This window comes from Citrus clementina, unplaced genomic scaffold (assembly GCF_000493195.1).
Source record: "Citrus clementina cultivar Clemenules unplaced genomic scaffold, Citrus_clementina_v1.0 scaffold_5, whole genome shotgun sequence".
Classification (NCBI taxonomy): domain Eukaryota; kingdom Viridiplantae; phylum Streptophyta; class Magnoliopsida; order Sapindales; family Rutaceae; genus Citrus; species Citrus x clementina.
In genome coordinates this window covers 9,381,212-9,393,100 of record NW_006262201.1, presented here as the reverse complement: position 1 = coordinate 9,393,100, position 11,889 = coordinate 9,381,212, and the positions used below count along the sequence as shown (strand labels likewise).

The 11,889-nt window shown below is 29.5% G+C and overlaps 1 protein-coding gene and 1 non-coding gene across 2 annotated transcripts; both read right to left on the bottom strand.

Annotated features, from left to right (window-relative positions):
• Positions 1–4,080: 4,080 nt before the first annotated feature.
• Positions 4,081–7,461, bottom strand: LOC112098429 (probable S-adenosylmethionine-dependent methyltransferase At5g37990). Its single transcript, XM_024184783.1, has 3 exons — positions 7,318–7,461; positions 4,810–5,475; positions 4,081–4,427 (listed from the first exon to the last, which is right to left on the bottom strand). The coding sequence occupies exons 1-3, from the start codon at positions 7,384–7,386 to the stop codon at positions 4,092–4,094; spliced, it is 1,071 nt and encodes a 356-aa protein (XP_024040551.1). The 5' UTR covers positions 7,387–7,461; the 3' UTR covers positions 4,081–4,091.
• A 3,949-nt stretch (positions 7,462–11,410) lies between these two features.
• LOC112098629 lies at positions 11,411–11,519 on the bottom strand. Its single transcript, XR_002905739.1, has one exon. It is a non-coding gene; the product is annotated as a small nucleolar RNA R71 (small nucleolar RNA).
• Positions 11,520–11,889: the final 370 nt, after the last annotated feature.

The window sequence follows — 11,889 nt, the reverse complement described above, 5'->3', positions numbered from 1 at the left end:
TTCATAAGAAAATATTTTTTAAACAATCTTAAAAGACTTTTTTTATTTTGTTTTATAAAAATCAAAAAGCCTTCTTGAAAATTTTTCATAATCATTTTTTTTTTTGACAATCAAGCCAGAGAGATAAAATATTTTAAAACATATAATATGAGTTTATTTTAACACTCATGTTCGGTTAATTCTTGCTTCATGATTATCTTAAGGATTATGCCTTATTATGTCCCTGTAACTAAGAGTAATATATGTAACTGTTATTACACACACACATACACATATCCTAATATGAATAGAATTCTATCGTACCATATAATTATCTTTTACTAATTGTGTAAACATTGAAAAAAATTGCCCATTCATTAAAAAAATGTCAACTTTTAACGGTCAACACATTGGAAGATTGAAAAGAAATAAGATTAATTGAGAAGGCGTGTTTCATGCCTTTAATTTCTTTGTATCATTTGGTATCGAAAATTGGGTAATTAGATTTGATGATCCAATGCTTTCAGTGTCAGTGTGGCGTTGACAAAAGACTTCCGCATATAAAAAGATAATAAATTTCTTCCTCAAAATTATCTTTAAATCACTTGTTAGATGTGGCGAAAACATATATAGATTTTATATAATCTTTGTTTGTGCTTTTTCATTTGTCCATTTCAATCTTAATTCATCTCTTTCTATGTTAGCGTCTCACCTCACTCTTTACGCTCAAATTTAATGACAAAAAAATTAGAAAAATATTTTAGCATTAAATGCTAAAATTTTATTACTTTTCTTCTTGAAATTGAAGGTATATTTCGCATATTAATCATCACAATATCACTTTTTAATATAATGTTATGATTTAATTTGATGTTTTTATTCATGAGCATTTTTTGTTGTTCCTTTTTTTCATAATTATCTTAATTAAGTGTTTACTAATTTCGTGTTGGGTTCAAGATATGATGTACTTACTTTTTGTATTAGTGATTTCTTAGATAGTTGAGATTTGAATTTTATTATTTTTTTAAAATAATATGTACCAAAAATACATTGATTAAAAATAATTTTAGTCCAGCCTAGTAAACATCCTAGTTTTCCCGCCCTTGTTTTCTCTTTTGATCGATAGTAATAAAAAAATACTAGTAAAGTAGCACTGATAAATCATTTAGAAACTTTCAATTTCATATAAAATTTTAAAAAATTGAAGTTAAATAATTTTATGAATATTTTTATACTTTATAATCATAAAACAGTCAAATAAAATTTATATTAAAGCGACCTTAGTAGTCAAAAACTTTATAATCATAAAGCGACCTTCGTAGTCAAAAACTTAAAACGTTATATTAACGTGAAAAAAAAAACTTAAATCATAATTTTTTAAAAAGATAATATGGAATTTTCTAATTATATTTTAAGTGTTGGACCATCAACGGCCCTCCAAATATAAGAGTTTAAAGTTATGAAGATAGAAATTATATAATAAGAATAAAAGAAATTTAAGATAAATTTAATATTTTAGAACTTGTATGCAATTTTTTTTTAAAATATTTGAATAAAACTTTATGAGAATTTAGTTAGATTTATTAATATATGAATGGGCATTTTATTAATTAAACTGAAGGTACTTTAAGAAATAAATAACATTCAAAAGGTGTTACAAGGATTTTGGTGGAGTCTTAAACGCTCCACTCCAAAATATATCAGTCTAGTTTGTTTTGTTGCATTACTGCATCAATCCAGTTCCCTTCTGGGCTTTTACATTGCCCCGATTTAGACTAACAGCTCAGGATGCTATTATCACCCCTAAATTTCCCACATCAAACCCCATGTGCATATTTAAGAGTTGATATTTGACCCTTTAATTATATCTTACATACCCCCACTAATCACTTTTATACTAATATTTATTTCATCCTTATATGAAATGACTTAAAAGGGTAAACATGTTTTAAGTACACCCACATGATAATTTCTATTAATATTTAATTTAGCTAATTTAATTTCTTAAACCTTAATTTCTTTTAACTTGTTAAATTATTATTTTTTCTCAAATATTGTATACTCTACTTTTGTAATCATAGAAGAAATTAATTTAAAGTACTCAATAGAGGATAATGAAGAAGTATCATATATATATATATATATTATAATTATGGCAACAATGGATTAGATCTTTAAAGAGAGAGAGAGAGAGAGAGAGAGAGAGAGAGATTATAGTGATTATGAGAGCTTTCTTTCCTTTTTAAAATAGATTTTATAAGTTTTATATGGTGGGTGCTTGGAAACAAGATAAAAATTATAATAAGGGTAAATTCGAGATTTAATGGGGTATTTTGAGATATAAAAATTAATTTAAAATTTCTAATAGAGTTAACTTAAAAATAGAGGCTGGTGAGATATAATAAATGATCAAATATTGCTACCTATATTTAACATTTGAGCGGTGCTATTAGCACCCCTCAAACGTTTTTATAAAATTCCACTATTTTACATTTACACTATTAACCTTCGTTAAAATTATATCACAAGAACTTTCTACGCCTCCAATAGATTGAGCGATGAAGTAATGAAACATATATTATAGTTGAATCAATTACAGACTCATGAGAAAGTTTTTGATTTCTTTGAGGAAGACAATCTTTGTTTTAGTTTAATAATTGATATAAAAATTAAATAAAAAATCCTCACCCGTTACATGACAGCACCGTTGCTCACAAGGAAGATGGTTGTGGTGCTTCTCCTTTGAATTTTGCTTACAGGCCCATGACAAATTTTGTTTGTTTACTTCCATCTTTTGGCTGAATAATACATGATGTCACTCGTTATGGACAAATTTTGTTTTTTTGTTTTTTTTGACTTAGACAAATTTTGTTTCTTAAATGTTCTTTTAGGGGTTAGTGAGAAGGACGAGAGCAGGGTTATTTAAGGAAATATTGTGGGGTGCCAATAGCTCCACACTGAACTTCTCATTGCAGAAACCCATGTAAAAGTTAATAAAAAAAGGCTTAGCCCGTTTGATTTACTATTCGAAAATGATTTTAAAAAAATAGTTGATCGTTTACTTTTTGGAATGAGGGAGTCGGTATTAATATTATTGTTTATTTGTTAAAGTGGATGTCATAAGAAGAATGAGTATTGTGAGCCCTACACTAATTTGAGAATAAGGAATGAGAACTTGATTTTCACGAGAGATTTAGAATCAAGTTTCTATCTCTTGGACTGACCAAAATGCCCCCAAAATTTTATAATTCCAATTTTATCCTCATTCAAAATATTAGAAAAATAAAAAAAATTATCCAAAATCAAGCAGTTGTCAATAATTGAAATTAACAGCAATCATCGATCATCTAATTATGGTGCCGGTTGTTGTTGCCACTGATCACTACTGCTAGTTGTTGCTACCCTTGCGTCTCTAATCGTTAATTGAAATAACCAATCGTCAATTAATATAATTGTTATTATTATTGTTGTTGTTGTTGTTGATATTATTATTAATATTATTATTTTAATATTATAGTAATTGTTATTTGCACTAATTATGAATAAGAATAATTTTTTAATAATAATAATTACAATTATTATAATAAGTAATATTAATAAAAATCATGACAATGTTTAACTAAGGACATTTTATTAACTTGAAACAATTTATTAGATTTCAAGATAAGTAAACATTTAAATGAGAATGCAACTCATTCTGATTCTAATTCCTGCATGTTAAATAAATAATTTATTCTAATTCTCATTCATCATTTCAATTATAGCCAATCCGATTAACAATTAGTAAACATACCATAGACACAATACAAAAATTTGAGTTGGATTCTTATTATTTGAATACAAAAAAATTTATATGATATATAGAAAATCCAAAACTTGTTTCCTAGTCTAACAATTCAGAATTATGTTTGAATGAGTATCAAACATGATAGTCTTATATAACAACCTCACATCTTTAGCTATGAGATCAAATAACATTGAAATACAAAAACATGAATTGATTCTTCTGGGAATAACTCACAGTGAAGAGCAATAATAATCCAAAAAACACAATTGAAGTTTATGAGATCAAATTCTGAAACCATAATAAAGCTAGTCATGATGAGCTTTAATTATATGGTGCGCTTGAGTAGGAGGAACAAATCAATCATGTTATGTGTGTTCTCAATGATGGATGCATTCTCTTCAGCTTTTGTTCTGAAATAGTTGAAAATCTGCTCCACAAGTTCCTCACCAAAATGCTCCTTGATGAGTCCCTCAAACACAGCTCTTACTCCTAAAGTGTAAATTTTAGCTGAGAATTTTATATGCCCCACAGGACGATTCAATTTTTCCATTCTCTCAATGGTGAAATTTTCATTTCTTTGGATGATTGCCTTTAACTCTTTAGGGGTTGTTGTGTGTGTAGGCGAGTTGAATGAATCTACTTTTTCCTCACTAAATACTCCCTGCAAAAACAAAATCATATGTTTAATTTATAATTAAAATTTATAAAAATATGGGCAATGACACTTTCATTATTGTCTTCAAATGTTATTTTTACTACTTAGATCTGTTGCAGATTTTGAAGATCTTATTTCTTCTTTGGTGTTAAAGTAGTAATAGAGAAAATACACGGTTGATAGTGTATGACATTTTTCACTTACAAGTAAATTATTTGAGACTAGTACGAATTTAAAATAATTAATTTATTTGTTATGAAATCATATTTACCCTTAAACCATGCATTTTTCTTATGACGAAATGGTTTTAAAATTTACAAGAAACTTAAGTGGTAAAAACAATTCCCCCCAAAAAAATAAATATTTGTGGTGATCTATTGATTCTTACCATTTTTGCCAAGTCCACGAGGCATGATCCCAAAACATCAGCTAATACACCGGGGCCAGTCTGAGAAAAAGGAATCCCATCTGGTATAGCATGTATTGTAATGACCATCAAGCCTCCGGGCACAAGTTCTTGTGCTCTGGCATTCAAAAAGGACTCCATGTCATTCTTGAACTGACCGGAATATGCCTCAGCGACTTCTTTTACAAATCTCCGGCGCCGAGCACTTTCCTTATTCCATAGAGGAGAATTTTGATCTACAAGTTCTTTTGGAACCTTGGAGAGCCAATGCAGGGAGTAGGAAGAATGTACAAAATGCAGAGTTGCCTTGGGGAACAAGCGGTTGTGAAAAGAACCCGGCACACCGGCAGCAAAGTATTTTCTTGAGTGAGGAAGGGATTTAAAGAGTGTGTTAAAATCATTGTCGTAATGATCATTGAATAACACTTGAAATTCTATAGATGAAATGTTTTGGTGATCAGGTTGCAAGAGCTTCAGCTCTACAGCTTCAATGATGTTTTGCACAGCAATGAAAGTGTTAGGTCCAATGGAGCAGCCCAAATCTGCTATTTGAAATGTATTGGAAGCATCAAATTTCAGGAGTTTCAAGTCAAGCTTATCAGATATTGCTTCATAGATCAGCTCCTTAGCAGCATCCACAACTCGTCTCTGTAGCCATTAAATCAATCGAGTCAATTGGGGCTAAAGTGAAGAAAATGCAGACCTAAGGTACATATACAGAAATAATATAATAATAAGGGCATCAACGTAAATTATTCATAGAAATGGGCTTTCGTTTGGGCAAGAGAAATGGGCTCAAACAACCCATAATTTTTGGGTTGGATAATTGCACCCCTCCAAGAACCTACTAAAACCCTTTTTGGTGGACACTTCTTATTGCTTGAGAAAAGTGCTGCATATGTGTTCTTGTGACATTAAAATATGCCAGTCAAGTTACCCATCTCAACTTTTAGTTTCTCTTTCTCTTTTATCCATATCCAAAACTAATAAAGAAGATACGCGAATTTGGTTTATGCTTTTTGATTTAATCAAATTCTTAAAGAGCTTGTATTGGGGAAAAACACTGAGAAAACAATGTAGGTCTAATTAAATAAGTTTCATGTTGTTCGATTATACTAATCTCCTAATGTTGTAAAACATATACTGAATGTCATTTTTTTTTAATCTTACCATTTTACCTTTGTTAGTTGCTACTTAACTGAAAAATTAAATCTAAAATTATCAGAAAAATAAGGGCTTTCTCATAATTTTCTAATTAATTTTTAAAAATTTTTAGAATTAATTGAAAAATTAAATGTAAAATAGATATGTATACTACTTTTTGGAGAATAATTCAATTAATTAAATAACTAAAGGTACTCATATTATCAATACCAAACAATCATTAAGAGTAAAATTGCAAGATCAGCAAAAATTTGATATTCAGAGAGTTTGGATGTACTTTAAAATATAAGTGAAATTTCGATTAGTTTAGTCAAACAACATGATGTTTCACTCCTCATCTTTACAAAGGACAAATTTGTAAATGCCAAAGAAGAGAGGTTAATTTTGTTAGACAAATAGAGAGTGCAGTAGTGTGGCTCTCATTCTTTTTACAAACTATTTTTCGACATAACATAATTCCAGCTCTGAATGTGCCCGTAATTCTTCCTCTCTAACTAAATTGGACATTCTAACTAAATTTAACTAATATATTTATTATATAAATACCCTTATACCAAATTACTATTAGACTCACATCTTAAGTAATAGGAAAGGAACACAAAAATATTAAGAGACAATTTTATCCTTATCCACCTTGCCAACATGTTCTTCTACAGACCATTAGGACAAAATCACGTTTTAACAAACCATGTCCATCAATAGATCCATCGTAAAGGTACTTTTATTTTTGGAAAATGATTGGAAATTAGTAAAGCTGACGAGCAATTTGTGAGTTTGGTGGTGTTTGTGATGAGATTACTTACGAGCAATACTCAAAAGAATCAGGGCAATCGGATGGCTCTAATGCTTAACTAGTAAAGACAAATTGTTTGCTATATGACATGAGTAGATCATTTTATTCTCATTTCTCAAGTAATTTGCCAGTAATTTTGTTAGACCATTGGAGAAGTAATATACGTTAGAGAGAGCAAAAGGGTAAGAAAAAGAGGCAATGGGTCATTTTTTAAATTGTACAATTTAGAAATACGGCTCTGTTTAGAATTATGGAGGGTGCCGAGTGTAAAATTTTAATTTACAAATTTTAAATATGAGTGTAAAGAGTAAATGAATTTCGAAAGTAATAATTACAGTGCATGTAGTCCACCATCTAAATTAACATTCATCATTAATTTTCCTAACAAGATTTAAAATATGAAGCATTATTACTCTGAGATTTCAAAATAATAATAATAATACTGATAAAAAAAATACAATACCAAAAAGAATTAGAAACCTTGAATCTCATAGATATCAATTCATTTCAATTTCAAGGCTGAAGAATTATACCTGGAGGGTTGAGTTTTTAGCGTAGCTGTGAGCACCATCTCCACTAACCATGGGATATGATTGAGCCATTAGTTTTCTCTTCTTCTCCGAAGAGATGCCTAAATCTGATCTCTTTTAAAAAGAAAAGGCTAATAATTGGCTTGAGGGCTAAGGCTGGTTTGATCAAAACCACTTTACAGCGAGATGACTTTGAATGAAGGGATCCACATCTCTTCGTCAACGCATCGCCCCCACCTCGCCCCCACATGCACTTATGGTGGGATAAAACTGTGATGCAATTGTGGTACCGTGTCACAGTTATACCCAATCGTTAGATTTTTACCCATTTAAGTGGATCCCACTCATTTAAGTGGATCCAACGGCTGGTGTAATTGTGCCACGGTACCACAGTTGCACTGTAACCCGACCCCTTGTAGTGATTAATTACACTCTAAGTCTTTAACTTTTTTAAAATTCAAATAAAATTATTAGTTCCACCTCTATTGATTAAAAATGCGAGTTGTCTTTTAGACTTAAAAGAGTTATATAGTTAAATTGACGTTATGACAAGTCTTTCTTAAATATCAAAGATTGTGAAAGTTAAAAGGCCTAAGTAAAAAGGGTGAAAATATTTATTTATTCTAGTTTTTAGTAAGTAATCATTCAGTGTCGAGGTGTGACTGAATAGTTTTTTAAATAATTTTATTCGATTAGTATCGGGTTCAAATTTTGAAGAGGACAAAAATGATAATAAAAATTTTTTTTCCACCCCTTATTATTATTTTTTTTAAAAAAAGGCAACCATTTAACATTTATTTGGTGTAATCTTCACTCTATCATCTTATGTAAACATTGATGCTGACCTCTTTTGACTAAATTATTTTAGTGTTAAGGCCTCTTTCCACATCAAGCCGATAACTTAGAATAGTCCCAAGAATGGTCATGTTTACTCTCAACCATTCATTTATTTTTCTTAGACGTCACTTACATGAGGAGTGAGGACGAGGTTTCTTCTTTAGTTAGTCAATTTGACGAGGTTTTTTTTTTTCTTTAGTTAGTCAATATAGCAAATATGCATTCAAATTAAATCTACTATCTTAAACCATAAAAATTTTATTTCCACTATCTTAACAATAGCAAATTAAAAAAATTTACTGTGGAGGCAAATCGGTTCTAATTCAACCCTTTTTGAACTTGGGCTTTGCCCACCAAAACTAATAAAAAATGAATACTTCTAAATTTAGGTTATTATTGAAAAAATTATTTTCCAACTCACATTACAATATATACTTATTGTTCGCATGTACATATCATTCGAGTAAAGGATAAACTGTAACCTAAAAAATAACAATTTGGACGAAATGTTCCGAGCATGTTTTGGTTTTCATAAATAAACTGCCAAACAAAGTGAGAATGTATAAACTAATAAAATTGAACATCTCAATAATTAGTTTTAGGCATTCAAAAATTGTTTACCGAAAAAGATTGATTAGTATTAAAGATTATTTAATTATCAAGCGATAATATGTTATTTTATGCTTATGTTATAATTTATATTTGTGTTTATGTAATATATTAGGAATTATTAAGTATGTTTTAAATATATTTAATTTTTTGTATTTGTATGTGTTTATTAAGAAAAATATTAATTTCACGTAATTCGAGGCTCCAAACAGATAAACGGAGGTCAAATTTGAATTTCGGAGGTCTAAAAACCTTAAGATCAGTCAAGATGGGCTTAAAATTGGGCTTGTGTAAAAAAAGTTGACTTTTTCTGTTGACCGAACACTGATTGGATGATGAAATGAGCTTACAATAGATATGAGTGCATGGGATAGTTGGCAATTTTGACTAAATCTCAATCGTTCATGATTCAATGGCCATGATTGTGCCACATGGCAATGGTTGGTGAAGCAAGTTGTAGGATCCGAATCTTTGTATTCGGGTCGACCCGATCCACCCATTAACTCGCCAAATCTCAACCGTTCTTTGGCCAAATCGAACGAGTCAAATGATGCCACGTGTGATGTTGACTTTTGAAGTTTGACCAGCCGTTGGATCTTGATTTAATGGTTGTGAGGAGCACATGCATGAAGCTTATGATGGACTGCAAAGCACTGGATTATGAATTTATTTTTCTATAAATAGAGCCTCATTTTTATGTTTTTAATCATCTCTCTACAACTCTCTTCTTCTCAAATTCTCTCAATCTCCCTGTAATCTTGATTTTCAGGTGTGTTTTTAATATTTTGTATAATTATTTAATAAATAAAATTAGTTTTATTTTCAATTTTAGTTGTTTTTATTACTTTTAATTATAAGTAATTCAATTTTAATATTTCTTTTTATTTCAATTATGCTCAACTAAATAATATTAGTTAGGGGAAGGTGAAACTCTTAGGAAATAAATATGATTTAATCAAATTCTATTTTTAATTTTATAAATTAAATTATTTTCTCTTTAATTTTATACATATTTTATATTTTGAAATTTTGATTTATTGTAGACAAACAAATGAATTTGGCACAATAAATTCTTAATATCTTTAATATAAAGAATGGTAAAATAGTATTTTGACTTATTGTAGACAAATTAAATTTTGGCACAATAAATACTTAATCCATCATAAAATTAAAGAGAAAATAATAATAATTTATATAATTAATCTTTTGGGCAATAAATCTAAAAAAAGGCAAAAAGAATTTATTAAGTTTTATTTACTACTAAGAGTGGATCCACAACCCTAACTAGTTCAATTTCATAGTTTCATTTAAATTAAGTTGTTTATATTCAAGTTTTAATTTCAATTGTTAGGTAAAATAAAATAAACAAATTAAATTTTTTCTCTGTAGATCGACCTTGGATTGACCGAGCTATAATACAACAAGAAACTCTTATACTTGGGAGTTTAAAATTACTTTTAAATTGTGTCAAGTTTTTAGCGCCGTTACTGGGGAAAAGTTTTTTATTTGGTTTGTTTTTCCTTTTTTTATTTTTCTCTTATATGTAAATTTTCGTTTGCCCCCTTTTCCTTTTCTTAAATTCTCTTTTATCGCCACATCTTTCATAATTCTAGTTTCACCTCAATAATTCTCGTTTCTAGCTCATACTTCTCATAATTACGTTTTGACCCCGACATCTTTCAAAAGTTTCACGTTCATCCCACATGGCTCATTCTAAACTTCTAAAAATTACGGTGTGGCCATTAAATTAAAAATAATTGGCAATAGGATCCCTAGACGAAATTCCTCAAAATAATCAAGACTTGGACATACTTTGGACATATTTTGGACATATTTATTTTTGCTTTACCGGTGGGTTCAACCACCAAACTAACTACTAACTCTTAATTTTTTTTTTCAGTATTTTTTTGCTTTATTTTTTTATTGGTGGGTTCAACCACCATTTTTTTAGTTATTTTATTATTTTGCATTTATTTTTTTTATTTTTTATTTTTTGCTTTATTGGTGGGTTCAACTACCAAAATTGTTATTTAATTTTGAGTTTTAATTTTCTTTTGCACACTTATATTATTTGCATATTTAATTTTTTTTTATTAATTTGTGTGAATATTATCTTTATAACATAACCATTGCATGAGACGTTGATGTCAATCTTCAAGTGGTAGGTTAATTCGTAGATCTCAATCTCCACCACCAATCATGGATGATAACCAAGATGAAAACTTTGTGCACGAACTTAATCCTCAGATTGATAAGGGAGATAATCCTTCTCAACATGGGCATGATCAGAATCAACCAAGAACTCTGAGAGACTACATGAATCCAACCAAAATCGGAGCACCGTCGTGTATAGTATTTCCTCCAGAAGCATCTCGATTCAACTTTAAACCAGGTATTATCCAACTTTTACCAACATTTCATGGTTTAGAATCCGAGAATCCGTACTTGCATCTAAGAGATTTTGAGGAAGTTTGTAATACATACACAGACCAAAATTGTAGCATGAACATAATTAGGTTAAAGATTTTTCCTTTTTCATTAAAAGATAAAGCTAAAACTTGGCTACAAAACCTTAGATCTGGATCAATAAGAACTTGGAATAACATGCAAGAATAGTTTTTGAAAAAATTCTTTCCACCTCATAGAACAAATTCTTTTAGAAGACAAATCACTTCTTTCACTCAAAAAAATGGAGAAACATTATACCAATGTTGGGATAGGTTTAAAGAGTTGCTTAACATATGTCCACATTATGGTTTTGAAACTTGGCGATTGGTCACTTATTTCTACGAGGGCTTAATACCCCAAAGTAGACAGGTTGTTGAAATGATGTGTAATGATGAATTTAGGGATAAAAATCATGAGGATGCACTAGATTACCTTAACCAATTAGCTAAAAATGCACAACATTGGGATATTGTTGGAACTTTTGAATTGACAAATAAATAACAACCATCTCCATCTAGTGGAGGAATCCATAACCTTAGGGAAGATCATGATTTACAAGCAAAATTTACATCCGTATTTAGGAAAGTTGAAGCTTTGGAGCATAAAAAGAGTGATCAAGAAAAATTTGTTCAAGAAATTGCATGTAACATATGTAGTTCGAATGATCATTCACTCAAGACT